The sequence below is a fragment of the Phascolarctos cinereus genome, unplaced genomic scaffold (genome assembly GCF_003287225.1).
Source record: "Phascolarctos cinereus isolate Bilbo 61053 unplaced genomic scaffold, phaCin_HiC Scaffold_726;HRSCAF=1367, whole genome shotgun sequence".
Taxonomy (NCBI): domain Eukaryota; kingdom Metazoa; phylum Chordata; class Mammalia; order Diprotodontia; family Phascolarctidae; genus Phascolarctos; species Phascolarctos cinereus.
The window spans coordinates 204,977,210-205,000,295 of record NW_027556098.1 but is presented as its reverse complement, the minus strand read 5'-3'; the positions used below and the strand labels follow the sequence as shown (position 1 = coordinate 205,000,295).

The 23,086-nt window shown below is 35.9% G+C and overlaps 1 protein-coding gene across 5 annotated transcripts in view; it reads left to right on the top strand.

Moving 5' to 3' along the window:
- ITPRID2 (ITPR interacting domain containing 2) overlaps positions 1 to 19,319 on the top strand; it is a 47,933-nt gene extending 28,614 nt beyond the window's left edge. For 2 of the 5 annotated variants that reach the window (XM_021006383.2, XM_021006382.2), the window contains exons 11-18: positions 878 to 2,074; positions 3,219 to 3,299; positions 3,409 to 3,536; positions 3,908 to 4,058; positions 7,049 to 7,114; positions 7,838 to 8,293; positions 16,819 to 16,942; positions 18,134 to 19,319. In XM_021006383.2, coding sequence (XP_020862042.1) covers positions 878 to 2,074; positions 3,219 to 3,299; positions 3,409 to 3,536; positions 3,908 to 4,058; positions 7,049 to 7,114; positions 7,838 to 8,293; positions 16,819 to 16,923 — 2,184 coding nt within the window. In that variant the 3' untranslated portion in view covers positions 16,924 to 16,942; positions 18,134 to 19,319. The remainder of the gene's footprint in view (positions 1 to 877; positions 2,075 to 3,218; positions 3,300 to 3,408; positions 3,537 to 3,907; positions 4,059 to 7,048; positions 7,115 to 7,837; positions 8,294 to 16,818; positions 16,943 to 18,133) is intronic. The other 3 variants (XM_021006385.2, XM_021006384.2, XM_021006386.2) reach the window with 3 other exon arrangements.
- The last annotated feature ends 3,767 nt before the right edge of the window (positions 19,320 to 23,086 follow it).

The window sequence follows — 23,086 nt, the reverse complement described above, 5'->3', positions numbered from 1 at the left end:
TGAATAAACAAAGATATTTGAAACTAGGATTTGCTTTATTCTTCACTTTTGCAGATTTCACTTTAGAAATGAAATCTTTGCAACTTGAGCAGAAATCTAGGCTAATTTCTATCATTTCTGGGTCAAATTTAAGTAAATTTTTGTGAAGTTAGTACAGTGTACATATTATTACCTTTCTTCCTGTATCAGCAGCCATTTTTTTAGTGACAGTTCATGGAACCAAATTAAAATTCATTTTTAAAGGTGAAATCTATGGCAGCTGTAAAGCACGACTACTGTTCATTTCTATTATGATTTAAATTAGGAATCTATTCAGATCAATTCCATACTGAAATTGCTTTTGAACCTTATTTTTTTTCATGACTCTAGAACACAGTAGGGGATTCCTTTCAGGAATAGGTTAGACATGATGAATAAATGAGCATTCATGTGCCTCAGGTATTTTGCTAAGCATTAGGAATGCAAATAGAAGAGCAAGATAGTTGCTGCTCTCACTTTCTAATAGTGGGAGACAGTACATATAGAAGGGTTCAATTACACTTCAAGTTGAAGGCTCAGGGGTCCTTTCTTCCACTGCCAAATTGTGATTGTGTAATTTATTAGAACTGTAGCTAGAAGTTATCTTGGAGATCATCCAGTTGACTTTCACAGTTTAGAGTTGAGGAAACTAAGGATTTAAGAGTCAGGGGGCCTTTTCATGATTGACAGAATCAGCATTTGACCCCAGGTCTTCTGACTTCAAATCCAGTGTTCTTGCTCCTATACCATATTGCCTTACTTTCCAATACATTAGTAATGTTAATATAAAAATCTCCTGTCAGTCAGCAGTTGTATTTTGTATTATTCAGCATCCACTCTCCTTATATGTCCTTCACAGGTTCATGAACCTCTGCAAGCTATGGGAAGCAGTGCTGATAGCTGTGACAGTGAGACAACAGTTACATCACTTGGTGAAGACCTTATAACACCACCTGCAAAAGACCAGCCTTACTTTAATGACTCTGAGGAAGAATCTCTCATACATCTCCTAGGAGGAAAAGAGAAGATAGCAACAACTGTTGAAAAGAGAAAGATAGATAATCAGAACCTCCTGATATGTGAGAATGTACAGAGTAAAGGAAGTGAACAGGTTGCCCCTAATCAAGGAGGTCCTGTTACTGAAAGTGAAGATGATTTACCTCCAAGAGAGACACGTACTGTACCGCAGGCCCCAAGTACTGAAAGTGATGTAGATAAAAGTAATGACTATGAATTTACCCAGTATACAACACACCACATTCTTAAATCATTGGCTTCTATTGAGGGCAAATGTGATCATCTGAGCTCTGAAAAAACTATTGATTCTCCTTCTTCAATTGATAGAGTTAATGTAGCTCTACAAAGGGCTCAAATGAAAGTCTGTAATCTCTCTGATCCCAGAGTAGGGCGTAGTCTGATAAAATCCAAAGATTTGTTAAAACAAAAGTACCTATTTGCAAAGTCTGGATATCCCCTAAGAAGATCTCAGTCTTTACCTACCACCTTACTGAGTCCTGTAAAGGTTGTATCTTCTGTAAATGTCCGATTGTCTCCAGGAAAAGAGACTAGGTGTAGTCCACCTTCCTTTACCTTTAAATATACACCTGAAGAGAAACGGGAATTAGAAAATGAGGCAGTTGAACAAGATAGCCATTCTCTAGTTAAATCTACACTCTTCATCTCTCCATCTGTGAAAAAAGAAACTTCACAGTGTGAGATCAACAAGTTGGTGGAGGAATCAAATCATAGTAGAACTTGTAACCGTTTATGTATCCCAGCGCCAATCTCACAGTCTACCTGTTCACTTCATTCTGTCCACTCTGACTGGCAAGAAAGACCTCTGTGTGAGCACATGAGAACACTTAGTACTCACAGTGTTCCAAACATGTCTGGTGCCTCCTGTTGTGCCATAGGCCCTCATTTGGGTTGCCCATACTCACACAGACCTAGTAACTATTCTTATCGTTCATGTTCTGTGAATCCTCCTTCTGCCATTGAAATGCAGTTACGGAGAGTACTACATGATATCAGAAATTCACTGCAGAATCTTTCTCAGGTAAAGAAAAAAAGTTGTTTTTAAATTTGAATTTTTAAAAATTTGTTGTCTTAGGTCTTATTTGTATTTACCAAATAGCATTTACAAAATAGAAAGTGCATAGCATATACTCAGCTATACTATAATATATTGATAATTCAACAAATGTTTATTAAGTACCTACTAGATGCCAGACACTATGCTTAAAAAAAAAGGAGCCAGTAGCCTCATAGGTTCACTTTCTTTTGGGGGGAAATCAACATTTTCACAGACAAATGCAAAGTAATTTCAAGGAAGAGTACTAGTAGCTACTTGGGGGATCAAAAAAGGTCTCTTGTATGAGGTGCCATTTGAGCTGTGCTTTGAGGGAATTATGAATTCTAAGAGACATGGGTAGTAGAAGATAGCCTAAACATAGGCATAGATCCCAGACTATTGTATATGAAGACCACAGATTAGATTTATTGAAATGTAGGGTGGAAGAGGGAGAGTAATGTGAAATCAGTCCAGATGGACATCTGGAGCCAGATGGTGAAGGACTTTCAGTGTCAAACAGGAGTTCATAGTTTATAATAGAAACAGTAGGAAGCCATTGAGGTTTCATAATCAGAGGAGTGGCATGGTCAGATCTGTGTTTGAGGAATACCAACTTTGTGTAGAACATGGATTAAAAGGGTGTGAGACTGGAGGCAGTTGTAATATTTCAGGCAACAAGTGATATGAGGTATTGATAGTCATTAAGAGAAGATTGAAAGGATGGATAGCCACTGTCTCAAAATGCCCTTTGTTTTTCCTGTAAAATGGGAATATGAATATTATATTGCCAAACTCAAGAGTTGTTGTGAGTAAAATACTTTGTTAATTAGCTAAGTAGTATACAAATGGAAACCATGATTAACATCCATAGGTTTTTTTTTCTGTGATTTTGAGTGAGTTACATGTTTGGAAGATTTTGGTTTTGTTATTAAGTTGACCAACTCTTAGTTCCTGTTTAAAAATTTAATTTTAAATTAATTTAAAAATTTATTTGCTATACCAAAGCAAAATAGGAATAAGGTAAATGGTATAGATCTCAAATTTTTTCCTTTATTTATACTTCCTTAGAGATGTTTTAAGCTATTAGGAGATATAGGAATTTAAAATTTCATAAATTCTCTTTGTATAGTATCCATTGATGAGAGGGCATGATCTTGCTGCTGCCGCCCCATTTTCTACTCAGAGATCATCTATTCTACCTCTTTATGAAGTGAGTTTATAACTTTAAATGATTCTGATATCTTAAAAATATGTATATTTTACATAGTTTAGAAGTGAAATGTAAGCCAGAATATTACAGCAAAACAGTTTTATTTCAGAATACTTTTCAGGAACTACAAGTAATGAGGCGAAGTCTGAATTTGTTCAGAACACAAATGATGGATTTAGAACTGGCGATGTTACGTCAACAAACCATGGTTTACCATCATATGACTGAAGAAGAGAGGTAAAAAAGACTATATTGTCTTCTTTATTTAATTAGACTTTTTGATGTAAAAATAATTGCCAAAATGATGTAAGCGGTTTGCTTATTTTGCTTAGCAAGCTATATTTCATTTCCTGGGTGAAATGGAGAATAGAAGGGACTAAACATCTCTTTTATATTAGGTGTCTTTTTGTTTCATTTTGTTGCATGTAGACTTGAGGTTTTATGTAGGAAGTGAATAAAGTAGTAGGTTTTCCTAATCACCATTCCTTATGGAACTTGGAACTTTTAGAATCCACTATTAGCTCTTTCTAGTTGTTGTCTGTCTAATATTACCGTAATGCTGAAACCTCCCTTTCATTCACACTTTTACATATAATTAAAAATGATAGATATGAAGTTGATCAACTTCAGAGTTTGAGGAATTCAGTCAGAATGGAGCTTCAGGAACTAGAACTGCAGCTGGAAGAACGTTTACTTGGTCTGGAAGAGCAGCTTCGTACTTTACATGTCGCTTCACCTTATCGTTCTTCAGCACTCATGGTGTGTATAACAAAGTGATTAGCTGTATGTCTCCAAATGAATTGTTTCTTTTTTCTTTTTCTTTTTTTGCATGGGAGTATTAAACTGAAATAATTTCTTCTGATAGCAGAAGAAACCTGCATTATTCTTAAATGATATTTGCTATAGTTCTTATGAGAATGTAGAAAATAAGATCTCAAAGTAAGATCTCTCTAAAAGCTTCATTTATTCTATTTAAGAAATATTGTTTATGTTTAACATTCCTTTCTTTTTAAAATTTTGAATTCCAAATACTCTCCCTCCCTGCCACCACTCCCCCACCCATGGAGAAGGCAAGCAGTATATCAGTTATACATGTGAAGTCGTGCAGAATGTATTTCAGTATTAGCCATATCACTCACACACACACACAGACACACACGCACACACACACACACACACACACACACACACCCTGACAAAATAAAGCGAGATTATACTTTAATTTTCACTCAGAGTTCATCAGTTCTCTCTCTGGAGGTGAATAGCATTTTTCATCATGAGTCCTTTGGAATTGTTTTAGATTATTGTGCTGATCATAGGAGCCAAGCTTTTCACAGTTGATCATCCTTACAACTGTGCACAATTATCTCCCAGTTCTTCTCACTTCACTTTGCATCAATTCACTTTTTCTGGAGCTACCCCCCTATCATTTCTTATAACACAATAGAACTCAATCATAATCATATGCCACAACTTGTTCAGTCATTCCCCAGTTGATGAGCATCCCCTCAATTTCCATTTTTTTGCCACCACAAAAAGAACTACTCTAAATATTTTTGTACATACAGGTCCTTTTCATTTTTCTTTAATATCTTTGGGGTTCCAACCTGGTAGTGGTATTGCTGGGTCAAAGGGCATGTACAGTTTTATTACCCTTTGGGTATAGTTATAAATTGTTCTTCAGAATGTTTGGGCCAGTTCAAAACTCCACCAGCAGTTTATTAGTGTATCAATTTTCCCTCATCCTCTTCCACATTTGTTATTTATTATATCTGTGAGATACTACCTCAGAGTTGTTTTAAAATGCATTTCTCTAATCAATAGTGATTTAGAGCATTTTTTCATGACTATAGATACCTTTGATTTCTTCTTCTGAAAACTGCCTGTTTATATCTTTTGACCTTTTGTCAGTTGGGGGAATAGCTCTCATTTTTATACATTTGATTCTATTCCCTATACATTTGAAAAATGAGACCTTTATCAGAGAAACTTGCTGTAAAAATTTTTGATATGACTTCATTGTTTGTAGTACCTTTTAGCAAAATATAGTTTCCCTGATTTTCTCATTTAATTAGGTCTCTTTTTGCTTTTGCTTTGTCTGAGATCATGATTGCTCTTCCTGTCTTTTTTACTTCAAGTGAAGCATAATAAATTCCGCTCCAGCCTCTTTTTTTAACTCTGTGTATGTCTTTCTGTTTTACATGTATCTCTTGCAAACAACATATTCTTGGATTCTGGTTTCTAATCCATTCTGCTATGTGCTTCCATTTTAACGGGTGAGCTCATGCCATTCACATTCACAGTTATTACCAACTGTGTATTTCTGTCTGTCCTATTTTCTTCTGTTTATCCTCCTCTCTCTTTTTATCGTGTCCCTCCTCAAAAGTCTGTTTTGCTTCTGACTGCTTCCTCTTTTAATCCTCCCTTTTTCATCCCCCTCTTCCTCTATTTCTCTTACCCCATTTCCCTTTTATTTCCCAATTGGGAAAGATAAATTTCTATACCCAGCTTAAGTGGTGTGATCTAATCTGGGGAGAGGTATAGTCACTGTTCTCCTGGTCATTACCCAGGAAAGGTCCCTGTTCTCCAACAAGTGCTACTTCTTTCTTGCCTTATAACTGAGAACAGGGCCCTTGCTCCCTTATGATTGACCACAAGCACTCCTTTCTGCCCTGGAACTGTGACCCAGAACTCCTTATAGGCAATAGAGTTGCCAAACAGTGCCAGCTGCACCCAGTACCAGCAAAGGATCCCCCTGTAATTTCTTTCTAGCCCCTTGTCTGATCCCCTTACAGTCTCTTAACTCTGCTGCCAACCTCCTAGTTGTCTTACTCTGACCTTTTGGCTCTGCCACTCCAAAATTTGATTTGAGGTGTTATTTCAAAGTTGTTTGGAAGGGAGTTGTTAGAAGAGTTCAGCTGAATTGCTGCCTCTACTCTGCCATCTTGGTTCTGCCCTTCTATTGTTTTCAAACAATTTCAGAATGGAGAATATTAGGGAGGAATGTTAATATTAAGTCAGTGCAAAGTCAGGGTTTGAATTTAGAAAAAAATTACAAGATAAGCTTGTTGTATCTAAGTTACCTTTCTTTTATATAACATTGACTCTTTATTTTACCAATATTAATTTTGTTTTCCTTTCCTTATTTTTCATGTGTGCTAGATTCCAATCAATTGAGGTTTTAGGCTGAACATTTTCAAAAGGAATGCACAAATAAGAGAGTGAGAAAAGAGATGGAATTTATTTTCTTACTGCTTCTACCACTGTCCATATTTCTAAATATCCTTCTTGTGAAATTTGAGTCTTTATAGTTTCCCCCTTTCCAACAACCATAATGTACTTTTCTAAAATAAATGGCTTTTCATTATGAATATATTACTTTAACTAGCAACCAATTAAAACTAAGTAGAGCAGAAGAATATAGGATTAGAACTGTTAATATATTTTATGTAAATCTCCCAACACCCATAAATTGATTTTTTGGTTCACTTTGAAGTCGGCTTAAAGTAATAGCAAATTACTTTGAGAAATTATATGCATGTCTGTGACAAAATAGAATCATAATGGTTATGATATAATCTTATTTTGATAACAGCTATTAAAGTCACTCCTATTTAGTAAATTCTATGAAAGTTGGAAGTGACTTCTATTACCCATATAGGCTTCTCCAAATAGTGTTCGACCAAGTCCTTTTAGTATTGTATAGGAATATTTGAAATTTAAAAACAATTTTTTTTTTACTTTTCTAGGGAATGTATGGAAGTAGAAGTGCTGATAACTTGTCATGCCCTTCTCCATTGAATGTAATGGAACCAGTAAGACTTTCTGCTTTTAAATCATTGGGGAAGGGAATGATACAAGATGATGGCATTTCGTAAACATAGATCCTTCTTAGTGTAGATGTAGTATATTAAACTATATAGAATTTAGGTAAGTTAGAAAATTGCCTGGATTGTAAGTTTGACATTCTGAAAGTCCTGTACAGCTTTGGTTGTTTAGAAAGCTATTTAGTTAACCACAGTGATTTCTCTTTATGGCTCAAAGAATAAAACACATCATCAAAAGTACCTAACATACCTTTTAAGGAATTTACATATTCAGGCTCAATACTATATCTTTTAACAGTAATAAAATAAAAAGTTATTGAGTCTCTGAATCATATTCTGACTTTTCTTTTGAAGTTTTTTAAATGACTTGAAGTCACTTTGTGGAGAGGAAGCATTTTTAATAGTCAGTTTTCAACGGTTAGATTTCAGAATGCCTTTGTTATAACAGGAAAGTTACAATAAAACATTGCATTTCATGGGTCACTTTTAATATTTATGTCATATTTTGCAAAGTATTTAAGTTTTACTTGTTCATATAACAAAGGCAATGTTTATAATGACTAAATTAATGAAGTGGTATCTGTATATATCGTGGTTTTGTTTTTGTTTACTATCGTAGCACTTGCTGGGAATTTATTCCTTTAAGTTGGGAATCATTGTTTTCTTTTCTCTCAAGGAGAGAATACAATAACTTACTCTCTGATTTTCTAGGTCACTGAACTGATGCAAGAGCAGTCATATTTGAAGTCTGAACTGGGGCTAGGGCTTGGAGAACTGGGTTTTGAAATTCCTCCTGCAGAAAGTTCAGAATCTGTTTTCTCTCAAGCCACATCAGATTCTTCCTCCGTGTGTTCTGGTCCCTCTCGTGTAAATAGAAGAGTAGTCTCTGCTGACTCAGTTGGCAAGGCCAAGACCCATCTGCCAAGCAAAAAGGTATTTCGAGCTTCTGTGGCCTTAACACCAACTGCTCCTTCCAGAATGGGCTCAGAGCAGACCCCTCCAGCTCCTGAAAATTCTGAGGAAATTAGAGTAGTTGAAGAAGCTATAGAGTCTGTGGAATCTAAACCTGAAATGGAAGAAAAACTTGAAAATGTGCCATTGCTGCCAGCTTCTGAGGAAAGTCAGAAAAATATGGAGCATGATGAGTTACAGCAAGTCATACGGGAGGTGAGTAAAGTATGTTTTAATTGCTTTAAGTGGGTGCCTTGTAAAGGTTGGAGGTTTTATTTAAACTTAGCTCACTGATTTAAGAAATACTTGTGACTCCCTGTGTTGATATGATTTTCAGAAAATCTTTTAGCTGAGTTGTATACTGAGTAAGTGATTCTTCATTCATCTACTAAGTGGCTTACTATTGCCTCTTGGGTCAAATATAAACTTCTCTGACTTCTAAAGCCTTTAAAGTTTGGTGCCAACTTATCTTCCAAGACTTATTATACATGGTTCTCCTTCCTTCATGCATGGGCTAACCAAATTGCTTTTGTTTCTATTCTATTTCCTGTCTCTGTGCCTTTGCACTCATTTTCCACTATGCCTAGCATGTACTGCCATCTTCCTTTCCTCTTAGAATCCTTTGTGCCCTTCAAGACTCATCTTAAGCACTACTTTCTATAGGGAGCTTTTCCAGATTCCCACCTGTCCTCCCATGATTCTCCCAAACTCCTGTGTTGTATCTTCCAATAGCATGTAACCTACTTGGGGGCAAGGACTATTTAATTTTTTTGTCTTTTACCCTCACTACCTAGTACAGTGTTTGGCATGTATTTGGAACTTTGCAAGTGCTTTTTGGTTGATTTGTATCTGTTAAGCCAAATCTATAATGGGAAAGAAGTTCATGAACTTTGAAAATACATTTCCCAGCACAATGTAGAAGTTTATGGACTGATGTTGAGCGGAAAACTACTTCCCTTCATGTATTTCATTTGTGAGAGTAAATCATCATTTGTTTTTTACTTTTGTAATTTAAACTAACATTATTAGAATAAAGGGAATATGTATATCATAGTAAGGGATTGAAAGAATCTGTTCTATTTAGTTTCTTTTTGTAGGTGGGAAATGGTGTGGGGAGACTTTGAAACCTATCAGCTGAATGACAATAGAGAAGGGGAAGAAATGTGAATAATAGGATATTTGGATTATGTTTTGGATTTAATCCCAAAAATTGCATTAAATTTGTTCTCCTGTTGGAAAGGGAATTTTGTTAGCTGGGAGGAGTCACAAAATTCAGGGTATTTTTGGCAGTCTAGTTAATAGAACTATAGGAGTATATATCACTTAATGAAAGAAGAATCTGAAGATAGACAACTGTTCTGATGGCTTCAATCCTTGTTTGACTTAATCTTTGCAGTCCATCGTTTCCTTTATTCAGTATTTGCCCAGCAGAGGTTAGACTTCAAAATCTATAAGGCACTAAGAACTTGGATTCTTCCCCATTGGTTAGAAAAGAAGGTTCACAAAATCTCAGGGTTGGAAACAACCCTAAGACAACCCACATAAAAAAAAAAATGAAAGAAAAATAAATTTAAAAAATTAAAAAAAAAAGTCCTTTGAGAGCAAGGATTATTTTCCATTTTGTCTTTGTATTCCCAATGCCTTTCACAGAGGTGTTCAATAAGCTTTTAAAGTGAATTGAATCACTATAACCTATAGACCAAATTTTGGGAGGGAAAAAATGGTGATGTTAAATGCATTGCTTTAGTAGAATTCAGCTTTAGTGACAGAACACTTGAAGTACAATATTCCTTTTTAACAGCTTTCTTGATACCCTTGTTCAGTCACTAGACCTTTCTGTGATTTAAATTTTATCCTTTTCTGTTGTTTTATGTGACCTTACATTGTGAAGGAAGAAGGTAGGCTGCCTTAGGATATGTTTGGGTGGGTTGTAATGTACGTGAGCAATGGCCTATAACTGTTTACTGCTATTAAAAAATACAAAGCTACTTACCAGAATAGCTGAATATGTTCCCACAGAAACTAATTCAATGTTAAATGTCAAATGCTGAACAAGTAGTTGCATTGTTTTATGAGAATTCTTCCTTGCCTCATTGAAATATCGATGCTTTGGTTTATCACTTTTAAGTTTTTTCTTAAACATCAACTCTGCCAATATAATTTTAAATAGCAGGTGTTTTACTTAGCTTTATTGTAATTTCTTTCTGATATGAAAAAGGCAACTTTTTCCCATGGAAAGGTTGTTGAAATTGAATGATACGTAACTATGTAAGTAATGAGTTTTTTTGCTTCAAATCCATTTTGACAGTATCCTGGCCTAGGATTTAGTCATGGGTTTCAATCTTAGTGGATAGATGTATTTATATATACCAGATTGCTCCTAAAATGGATTTTACCCCAGGAATCAGATGCTCTCCCCCACTTTCAGGGGAGTCTACTGCTACCTAAATAGAGAACACTAAATTACTCTAAACACCATAGGGTGTAAGGTTTTCAGAGGCACTTCTGTATGAAGTTGTCACTTTCAGCACTGAACTGTGTCTGTCTGTGTTTACATTACCTTTCCCATCACTTCACTAAATTGAGTCTTGTCCTTTATTAACTTGATGTATTCCAATAATAACGGTATCCTATCATTCCCTCCTGGACCTAGTGCTCATTTTTTCCTCTACTGCCAACGTTTTTCAGTCCTCCATTCCACTTCTTATCACCCCCTTGAATGCTTTGTTATCCAGATTATCTGGGTAAAATCTCTTTTCTCTACTTCCTTTGTATGAAACATCCTGTCTTCTTCCAATTTATCCCAATAGGTATATTCTTTCTTTCCCCCCCTTTTTATTTCTTTTTATGCTTTAACCTTTTTTATTGTGAGCAAACACTCTAAATCCTAACCTTCTTCCTTTCACCCCCGTGCTGTAACTGAAATATGATTCTCCAAAATTATGTGTTTTCTCCTTTCACATGGAAGCCTCACTTCCCAGTCCCTCCAATTCAGTTGGTAAAGTGATGAGATCATATCCTTGCTTGTCAGTATTTCTAGGTCATTTATCCTCTATCCTTTTTGCAACTTAAGAGAGAAAAAAATCTGTACCACTCTGTCATTAGCTACTTTTGACTACTCAAGATCCACTGACTTTAGAATTTAACTTAGTCTTTCTCCTTACCTTGTATTCTGATCTCCTTTCCACAGTGCTCCAAAGCCCCTACATTTATTTGATTTGTTAACTCCTTAAGGACAGACAGGGACCATGTGTTTCTTAATATAGTGGTATACTCTACAGCATCTGTTACCTTGTCCTGCACATAGCAGGTGCTCAATCTGTTGAATTGAGTAGAGTAAAAATAAACTACTTATGAAGAAAATTGTATTCTCAAGATCAGTCCATTGTAGCAGTACCATTACTGATTAAACACTTCTTTTATTTCATGCTCTTTCATTGGAATAGCCCAAATAGTTGGGGGAAGGAGGAAAGGAAAAGGAAATGTCCAGACTTGTCAGTTCATTGGTAAAAGGAATTCAGGGTGAGTAACAATCAGAACTAGCTGGAGCACTGAGAACATAATGACTTGCTCAGGGTCACACAGCCAGTTTGCATCAGAGGAAGGACTTGGACCTTAGTTATGTACATGGTGTCTTACCCATTAGAATGTAAGCTCCTTGAGAGCAATAACCATTTTTGTTTTTTCTTTCAGTTTTCAATGCTTAGAGTCACAGTGTCTGGCATGATTGGTTAATTCCTGACTTTGAGGCCTTCTATTTATCAATGTGTAATACTGTCTCTCTGTAGAAACTGTCAGTAATAACCCTCATCGTATTACCTTTCCTAATGGAATAACTAAAATATCAAATAAGTTAGAAATTTGATTATTGTCACATAGGACAGGATTAATTCTGGAAGAGGTTTTATTAGCATAGTTTCTCTATGCTTTGCACTAAACTTGGATTTTAAGAAAGGTTTCTACTTTATTTCATTCTCTTATTTGTGTCTTTGAATTCTTTAAGAACTCATATTTTCCTTTTAATTCATTTGTCAAGCCTCTTAAACTATTCTGCAGGGTGTTGCAGTTATACTTTCTTATTTCTGGGAGTGTAGTTGTTAATTGCAGTATTATTCCTTTCCCCTGGAGGTTTCTTCTTACTTTTTTTAAGCCTATAGTGTTTGTTTATTCTATTAGGGTTTCTTTTAAAAACATATTCCCTATAGCACTAGGATGGTGTAGGGTTTCCTGTAAGCACCCAGGAAATGCTTGTTGATTGACTAGTAAAATGTTCATTAATATTGAAAAATCGTAAAGGTTATGAATGACTTGGCATTGAGACTGGGATAGAGACAGTTTTCATAGAAACTTTAATTACTAACCATTTTCCTTATTTATATCTTGTAGCTAAGTAAAGAATTCTGATCTTTACAATAGATATATCTAACACTAATTCATTAAAAAATGTAATTCTGAAAAGCTCTTATTCTTATCACAAGATCCTTGTTACTGCTTAAAGAGTAAGAATAGGAAAGGGAATAAAAATATGTGTATGTTTCAATGTAATATGATGCACATGATTATTTCTTCAGTTAACTTTAACAGCAATAACTAGTAGGTTTTGCTAAGTTTATATAATATACTTCCACTTGACATGAAAGAGATAGATGAAATACCATTTCTGGATGTTCCTCAATTAAATTCTGTTCAGGATGTACTTAGAAACGCTTTAGGAAATGGATGGGGCTAACAGGAAAGCATAGAAAGTAGAATTTTTAAAAGCTAGAGGAGAGTATCTTAAGTGCTAATTTGGGAAGGCATTATCAGTTTATTTTACTGTACTGTACTTATTTTAGGAAGTACACGTTTATAGCTTCTTACAAGGGGCCTATTTGGAGGTGATGCTATGTAATTGCAAAGAAAGGTTTGGACAAGTATACTCAGTGTCTGACCATCTAAAGAAGGAAACACTGATAGAATTGCTATTTTTCTTGAGTGTACTATACCCCTACTAAGAATAAAATAGCATCTCTGTGGTACCCTGAAGGGAAAAAAAAAAAAGAAAAATGTGGAAAATATACTAAAATGAATTGTCTAGAAATTTGTCTCTGGTGTTTTTAGATGTTAGAGTACGCAAGGAAGTTTTCTGATGAAATATACTAAACAACAGTTTCTCCCTTTAAAAAGATAGATGGTTGGGGCAGCTAGGTGGCACAGTGGATAAAGCTCCAGCCTTGAGGTCAGGAGGACCCGAGTTCAAACTTGACCTCAGATACTTGACACGTAACAGCTGTATGACCCAGGGTGAGTCACTTAACCCCAATTGCCTCACCAAAAAAAAAAAGCAAAAAAAAAGATGAATGGTAAATTATAGTACATAAATATGCCTTTTAGGTACTTTATTTTCATCAGGAACAAATATTACATTTATGTCATTTTGCTGCTAATGGTGATTATTTATCGGATGTTTGTTATTTTACTTATGTAGCTATAAACATTTTAAACCATAAAGGGACAGAAGATACCATAAGAAAAATATGAAAGTAGATTTATTCTGTTAATTTCTTTTTCATGGTCACGTTGGATCCTAAGAAAAGCTTTTGCAGTTCACTTAAAAAAAAGTGGCATTAGTTTGTATCACTTTCTATCTATAAGCTAATGCTTTTGCAGAATAATCTAGTGCTTTTGTTATAGGCTTATCATTAGGTTGATTTGATGTTACTACATTTAGTTCAACTATATAAGTATGTATTAAGTACCTAGTATGATTTCTACAAATAGTCCCTGTCCTCAAGGAGCTCAGGTTCTTCCAGCTGAAGAAACTTGTACAAGTAAATACAAAAGGATTTCAGTGAGGGAGGCAGCACCAGCTGGGTGGATCAGCAAAGGCCTCTTGTAGGAGGTATCTGGAGCTGAGCCTTGAGAGATAAGAATTCCAAGAAGCAAAGGTCAGGAGAAAATATTCTAGCTACAGGGGACTGGACGGTTGTGCAGAGGCCAGAGCTAAGACATAGAATGTAGATAGGTAGACCAGTTTGACCTGGAAAAGTAAGCTGGAGCCAGATTGAGAAAGGCATTAAATGCCAAACAAAGAGTTCATATTCTAATTTTGAAGCAATAGGAAGCTGCTGAAACTTCTTGAGCAAGGCAGTGACTTCTTCCTTTAGGAACATCAATTTGGCACCTGTGTAGAGGATGGATTGGAGAGGAAAAAAGGCTAGAGGCAGGGAAACTAATACACTAGTGCAAAATGTAATGAGGGTCCAGATTTGTGGTGTAGATAGAAGAGGGTGGTTGAGATGGGTCACTTCACTTCTCTGATCCTCAGATTTCTCATTTGTAAGGTGAAGGGGTTGGACTAGATGACATCAAAGATCCTTTGCAAAAATACCTCCTTTGTTGTGGAGGTGGAATGGACAAGACTTGAAACCGGAAGAGAGTGAAGAATGAAAGATAACAACAGGATTTTGAACCTGAGTGACTGGAAGGATGGGAGTGCCCTGGGCTGATAAATAGGGAATTTTGGAAAGGGAGTCAATTTAGAGGAAAAGATAATTAGGTCTCTTTTAGACATATCAAGTTTAAGATGCTTGTGAGACATTTATGTGGAAATGAGTGCTGCTCAGAAGAGAGGATAGGATTAGCTTTGTAGATTTGAAAACCAGTATAGGTCTGATGAACTCACCAAAAGAGAGCATAGGGAAGAGGACAGAGCTCAAAGCTCCCACTGCTGTGATGGTTGAGAGCAGTGCATGGGTGATGATCTAGCAGAAGAGAATTCCAAGGATTTGTGAATGCACTTAGCACAGTGTGTGCGTTACACAGTAGGTTCTATTTAAATGTTTATTCCCTTCTTTTACCTTAAGAAGGTAACCAGGAGAGAACAGTGTTAGGAAAGCTCTGAAAGGCAAGATTATCCAGAAGAGGAAAGGTGTTGGTCAGAAATGTCAGTGTTTCAGAGGTCTGACTAGAAGGGTTGGGGTTAGAGAAGACAGAGAAAAAGTCCATGGGATTTTACCTTTAAAAGACCATTAGTAAACTTGAAAAGAGCAATTTCTGCCCAATGGTGGGGTCAGAAGTCATATGCACTGAACAATGTTCAGAGGATAAGGCAAATGCAATGAATGTAAATACATCTTTTCCTAGGAGTTTGTATGTGAAAGAGAGAAGGGATGATATGGTGAAGGGATGGCAGGGTCAGGTTTTTCTATTTTTTTAGGACGGGTAAGATCTAAGTAAATTCTGTAGGCAGCAGGAAGATAGAGAAGGTTATTAAAGAAACAAGTTCTCAAAAGAGATAGGATAATAGACACAAGTGGAGGGGCTGGCCTTGGAAAAGCAGATTGCAGATGTGAGATAGAGAATGAGAGAGTGGAGTGCAGAGGGGGAGCTCATAAAGGATTGCTTTTGTTTTCTCACTAAAATATTGAGAAGAGGTCCTTTGCTAAGAGGAATAGAAGAAGGAGGGAATGATGTCAGTGATGTAAGAAAAGGTTTGGAACAGACTTTGAAGAGTGCCCTAGAAAGTCAATCAGGTTCTAGTATAGGTTACCTTTTAAAACCTGAAGGAGATTCCATCTGTAACTTGGATGTTCAAGGGCTTTTAAATCTTTACTTGATCTTTTGTTTATATAAAACTGAAAAAAGTGAGTAAAAGAACCTTACTCAAAAAATAGAAATTCTTGGTACTTTGTCTATCCATTGTTACTTTTTAACAGTTTCAAATGAAATTTTTCATGTGAAAAGAATTTATTCTATTTACTAATAAATACTAGATAAAATAACTTATATGATACAAAATTTGTATCAGTGATCTTATCCAATGTGTTTGTATTTTATATTGGTTTTTGATATATACTGTGAATGAGAAAAGACTGTACATTTTGTACTTTGTACAGTATTTAACAAACTAATAATTAAATGCGTGTTAAATGTAGTTCCTAATCTTGGTAGGTTATTTAGAGCAGTTCATATTCCCCTTTGAGGTTTCGATGTGGGTATATTGACAATATTGTCCTCTTCTGAATTTGTGCCTTGATCTTCCGTTTCCCCACAATAAGAATCTATGGTCATTGTCTATTTCTGCTTTTTGTTCATGGTGTTTGCCTATTTCCTGACTTTTAAAAAAAAAAAAGAAAAGAAAAAAAGATAAGCTCTTGTGCTGAAGCGAAGGGGACACTTGAATATTTGGCCTTCATGTAGGTCTTGTGTAGGGATGTTTCAATCCTAGTGGATTTCTGTCAGCCTGGAGCTTTGCCTCCTGAAGTTGTGCTTCCCAGAGTTGTGCTGAGGCACCGGGTGATTTGGCTGCTGGTGACGCCATTGCCATGTGGTTTTCCAAGCTTGTCTCTACCAGTTCCCCTGTATGTATTGAGGCTCTTAGGGGTCCTGGTGTTGGCGCTTGCCTGCTCCACCAACCTGGGTCTCAGGATCTCCCCCTAGTATGCTGAAGTGGGGCTTGCCGCCGGTTTGATGGGATGCCTCCCGTTCTGTACTGCTCCGCCTCCCCCAGAGCAAGAGGGACATTTCCTGTTAATACACCGAAGCTTCCTGGGCTACAAGACTGCTGCTCTCTGTCTTTTTCTTAGCTCAGAGTTTTTCCTGAGTCGATATTTTCTGGGCTTTCAGAGGTCAATGAGGTAGGGTGAGAGGGACTTACTTCTTACTTTACCATCTTGGCTCCCAGAAGTGGAAATCTTTGTAGGTTATTTAAAAATTGAATTGTCTTTAATCCTTCCCACACCCTTTCTTTCTCATTTTAGATTAAAGAATCTATTGCTGGGGAAATCAGGCGTGAAATTGTCAGTGGACTTTTAGCAGCAGTATCTTCCTCAAGTAGGACTGCTAATTCTAGACAAGATAAATAGCCATAAATGGGTATTACAGGTAAGTTTTCTAAATTTGCCACACAGACCTCAATGCAAATTAAAGCTCTGAAAAGCAGCTGCTATTTTCATAGTAATTGAGACATTAGTAGGAAATTTTTATTTCTTTTATATCTAACAATAACAGGTAACAGAAATTATCTGGAAGTCTTTGCAAGTCAACTATGATAGTGAACTTGAAGGGACTAGCCAGATTCTTTCTTTGTGTATAATTTTGTTGTATTGACTTATTGCTTGAAATGAATGGCCTTCACATTTTGGGCTCTGATGGAGTGGTGTGGTAATTGTATGTGCTATAGTAAGATTTGACTTCTCAAGTTTATTTGGAGGATCAAACATAAATACATTCTAACTGTCTTTTTATGGTGATAATTTCTTAGAACTCTGTCTTGTGCATTTATATCCAGATATATCTGAATTTGTCAAAAAATATGTTATTCCACAAACGTATATGGATATTTAATAGTTTATTGAAAAGACATATATTTTTTCACTATAATGTTGACAGTGTAGAAAAATATGACACTAGCAAATTTGACTCCTTCACACACACACACACACACACACACACACACACACACACACATGCCGACATGCACATACTGCACAAACACTATATGAATATAATGTGATAAAGGCAGATCATAGGAATGATTGATAAAAGTGCTGGGCTTGGAATCAGCAAGATCTGTTTTCAAATCCCACCTCTCATACTGGCTAACCTGTGATCCTGAATGAGTCTTTTAATCTCTGTGTACCTCAGGCAATTCACTAGGATTTAGCTATCAGCATAGAAATCATGGGCAGTTTGAAACATACATAAATGATGGGTTCTCATACATCTGTCACATATTCACTGATAACACTTATGAAAAAAATCTTTCTAATGACAGTTTGAAAAGAGTGTTTAGTAATTACAGAAAATTAGAGGGATTATTATTTTGACAAATATAAATATGGGGCTGTTACATATTTAGATGAAGTCTAGATCATATTTTATTTTTAGAGACCATATCATAGTAATGAAGTGATTATAACTAATCAATTATTTATAGATATTTAAATCCTTGGGCTGAGAGCAATACCATTAGAAGGGAATATTTTTCCCAGTAGTTAATAATTTTTAAATATTAATATTTGAGAGAAATAGTAATATTCTCTCTTCCTCTTCTCCTTTTTTTTCCCTCCAAAGGTTGATGTGGACCAGATTAATTGTGGACTTTTGGAATTATGACGGTGTACACTGGTGGAGGTGTCAAGTTATCTTTTACTTGTACTTCAGGCGACACTATTGCTGCTGAGATGGGTTACTGTATACAATGTACAATGTTTATTTCTTCTATGCATATCTTTTATTTTTTTAACCATACATAGACATTTAGGCACTTTGTAGAATTTATGGCTTTTCTAAACTATCAAGACTCTGGCAATTTAAAAGAAAACCTAATATTTATTTGTATGTCTATTTTCCATTTGTTTCCCTGTGTAGAATTATATTTTCAAACTTGAAGACTTCCAGACTTAACAGACTTATAAATAACATATTTCTTTTGTCTAGCTTCTTAAAACACTGACCTCTGTGAGGTATTTACTGTGCAATAACTGATTCGTTTTTGAGAGCTTGAAACAACCAATGATTTTTTTTCCACTGCTGTTACTTATTGCCACTCCCAAGAAGAAGAAAATATTCTTTTGTAAAAATTGCTATGAATTCTTGGGGAAGTTACCAGTAACAGTGTGTTTAGAATTAATGAAATAACCTAAAACTACTTAAAGTTCTTACACTGTAAGCCTTATCTCTGCACAAAACAATTAAACTTAATTTTATTATGCTTATATAGTATTCTTTTTTTTTTAATTTGCCTTATTTTAAACACTATGCATTTTTTGCATTGGCCATAGTTTTGTATTATATTAAGAAAAGTTTCCTTTTCTTTGTCTCGGACAAAATTAATCAATGTCAAAATAATGGAACTTGTGACATGAAATAGATAGAAATGGATGGAGAAACAGTTGTTTTGTGGAAAAATGAAAGTAAATATAGATTTTTTTTTCTGCCCCACAAATGATTTTATTTCAGTTTTTATCATCAAAAACATGTTCCAAAGGGGGGGAAATGAAATAAAAGGGGCTACAGTTTGGTTTTGTATGTGGTCAAATCGATGTGTAAAGTAGCATGTGAACATTTGTTGGAATTCTCATGTGTTTATAACTTCCAACTTCTATTAATTTTGAGTTTAAATTCTTAATAAAAAAATAGCTAAAGTAATAATATTCTTTTTAAGAAGTATATCTAAAAGGTTTATAAATGTTTGGATTATCACACAGGCTGATTTCTTTAAAAAAAATTAAAACAATAAAGTATTTATTTTGCCTAATTTTTTGTTATTTGTTTTTCTAAAACTACAACTCTATAAATTTAGGTTAGTTATAAAGGTAATTTCCTGACTAGATGTACATAATCTACTCTTCAGCAAAACAGAAGAATATTTTTTAAAGCAAAGTTTATGAAGAGACCACCCTGGAGGGAACACCACACAACTGTCTGATTTCTTTAGACTCACCCAACTATTCTGTCCCTGATGACAACCATCTGAGCCTAAATAATTCTTCTCTTAGAAGGCTATTTTCACAGCTAGAAAGAAACATTCAGAGTTTAATTTTTTTTAGGTTGTTCAACCTCAAAATTACTGGTTCTAACACATGCCAACAATAAACTTTTTTTCCTTTTTGTATTATTGAGGTTTCTTTTTCACAGCAGTCTTTTCCCAGTATACCGTTTCTTATAATAAAGAAAAGTATTAGTCAAAGCTGACAAAATAATCTAGTATTATAAAGTAGGTGTTATTCTGCACCCATAGTTCTACAATATAAATTTAAGTACCTTACTAATAATAATGATAGAACTCTAAAAGAGCTTAAATGCTTAATTTTAATATACCATTTCTCCCAAACCTACAAACAAATATGCATGGATCAGTGATAGAAAATAGGAGGGAAAAAAAGCAATTCCAAGAATGTTCAGTCATATCTAGTGGTCAATTGAATACAGATAACTTATTTTCCTCAGAAATCTGTTTCATTAAATAGTAATGGAGTTGAGGTTTTTATCCCCACCACACTTCAGAACTTTCTAATAGATTTTTTTTATTGCTCTACTACTCTGTACCAGGTAATATATAGATGTTTCAGGGGCCACCTAAAAGTTGAAGGCATGATTGCTGCCCTCAGATAATTTACAGTCTAGTTGGAGAGGCAGTATATGTATACAGAAAAAAAAAGTAGTACTATAAAGCAGTATGTAAATGCCAAATGAAGTGGTATAGACAAAACTGTAAGAGTTGGAGAAAGATTATTTTGGCTAGAGGTGGTTGGATAAGGTTTTGCTAAGGGCGTGAGATTCCCTTTGGGTTAGAATAGATTAAATAAAGCATTTATTATGTTTATTTTGTGTCTAGCACTGTACTAAACTCTGGAAATACAAATGCAAAGTCACTGGCCTCAAGGAGCTTATATTCTAAAGCTGGAAGATAACATAAAAGGGATGAAGGAGGGTGGATAGTGCAGAAGGTGGGGAGACAGAGTGAACTGAATAAGTGTGGGTTCTTCCTCAAGTGGGGGTTCTGGGGTTGAACCCACAAATGTAAGGTAGAGGAAGATAGCAAGGCTGAAGGTGTTTCAGGCATGTGAAGGCTACTGGGAAAGAGGTAGAAAAGTAGTTTTATACAGTCAGGAGATTAAGCCAGAGAAGTGTTGAAAGATAGAGAAGTTACATATAGTCAGAAAGCAGCAAGGAACTCATTTTTAACAATGGATATAAAGATAAGAAAGCACAAGGTATAGTTTTGGCGACAAGTAATCCAATGTGTATGAAGCAAGAGGTGGTGTGTGGTTTTAGAGGAGTGGACTGACTATAACGCTGGGGATAAATTGTGGAAAGCCTTGAGTGTTAGATTAAGAAACTTTAATTCTGTAGACATTAGGGAGCCATTGAGAGTTTTTAGGAAAACAGGGAAATGTGGCATCAAAATAGTTTCAAGAATATTAGTCTTGATGATGTGTAAGATGGAATGAATACAGGGAGTCTGAGGATAGGATGACCAATTAGGCGACTATAGTAGTAGCTTATTTTTTAGGTGATAAAAGTCCAGGTGCTAGAAATGAGGATGGAATGAAATAGATAAAAGAAAGGGTTAGGGTTAGATGGGAAAGAATGAGAAGATTTGGTGACCAACTAGATATGAAGGACAGGGCAGAGGAGCAGTCTTCCCTCTTCCTCACAAAATGGGGGAATAAAGCCACATGTCTCAGAAATGTGGTTGGAATATGTTTGCAGGAGTAACACATGTGGTTATTCAAGCAGAGTAATCCCTGTTACACAAATAAAGATGTAGCTTTTGAGTTATAATGGCATTCAAAATGTGTATGGCTAGGATTCCATGTCCCATTTGCACAGCTTTCTCTTATCCACAATTACATATGAATAGTCATGTAAATTAGAGTCCCTCATTTCCTATCCCACTATACCTTATTTTATGTGGAGTCATTTTTCAGTTAAGACCAACTTTTTGTGACCCCATTTGGGGTTTTCTAGGCAAGGATACTGGAGTGCTTTGCCATTTCCTTCTTCAGTTCATTTTACTGATGAGGAAAACAAGGCAAAGAAGGTTAAGTGACTTGCCCAGGGTCACATGGCTAATGAGTGTATGAGGCCAGATTTGAACTCAGGAAATGGAATGTCTATGTATATGTGTGTGTATGTGTGTTTATAATGCCCTAGATAGAGACCATCAATAATGAACAAGCATTTACTAAGTGCCAGGAATTATGCTAAGCATTGGGAATACAAACTAAAAACAAAAGAAAACTAAGCACTTTCTCCTTATCACTTGATTGAGAGATGACACACCATTATGAGTGAAGAGCTGACCTTGAAGCCAGGATGACTTGGCCGCTGACACGTTCTGGCTGCATAGTTAGATGGAACAGTGAGTGAGTAGAGGGCTGCACTGAGAGTCCAGAAGACTCACATTCAAATCCTAACTCAATATCAGCTATGTGACCTTGGACAAGTTATTTACCTCTGTCAGGCTCAGTTACCTCATTTGTAAAATAGCAGTAATAATATCACCTACCTCATAGGATTCTTGTGAAGATCAAATGAAATAAGGTAAAGAGCTTAGCAAAACTTAAAGTGTGATATAAATGCTACCTATTTATTATTATGTGAGTGACCCCAGGCAAGACAGTCTGACCTAGGAAGGTTCTGCCAACTCCGAAGGATTCTGACTGACTCCAGGAGGCCTTGGGTTCCCCTTCCTGTCAGTGATGATAATCTCTAATGCAAGAAATTCTGTTTCCTGCTATTTGGCACATACTTAGAAACTCAAGAACTCTTGACATCCCAAACTCACAAGGGTGGCCACGGAGACTAGGAATATCCATCTCAGGATTGCCCACTTATGCTCAGAAGAAGAAAAAAGAGAAATAAGAACGCCCAAAGCTAAAGACTCCTCTAGGCCAGTGCATGTGCTCTTTTTACCATGTATACGAAGTAGCTATTTCTGCTAGGGTAGCAGATTTTTGCCTGCATCCCTCAGGGGTCAGGGTCCTTCACTGGAATTTTCAGAGAGAGTTATTGTTCACATTTAGGGGGTGAGCATGAAAACTTTAAACCTGCGCAGTACTCCTACCTGTCTTTAGCAAATTAACTGGGGTAAGTGGGCACTTTGCCACATTCCTAATTCCAGAAATGTCTCTGGCCTCCTGTGGAGAATTAAGCATTCTCTCTTGAAGTGCTTCCCTCAATAGTCTTGCACCATAGAAACACAACAAAATCCATGGGGCAAAATTCTGCTTGGCCTCTCACAGTGCCAAATTAAAATGAAAAACAAACAGTTCCTTCAGAACAATTGTTAAATTAGATAATCTTAATTAGCCAGGCTCACAATCCAGGAGTCAACCTTGACTCCTGATTCATTCATCACACCCACCCTTTGATCTGTTGTCAAATCCTGTCAATTCTATCTTCACAAAATTTCTTGTAGTCTTCCTTTTTTCTGGCATTGCCATTGTTGAGGTCTAGAGGTTTAGGGGTGCTGGGACCCCATAATTATAACACTTGAGTCCTGCCCGAATAAATTTG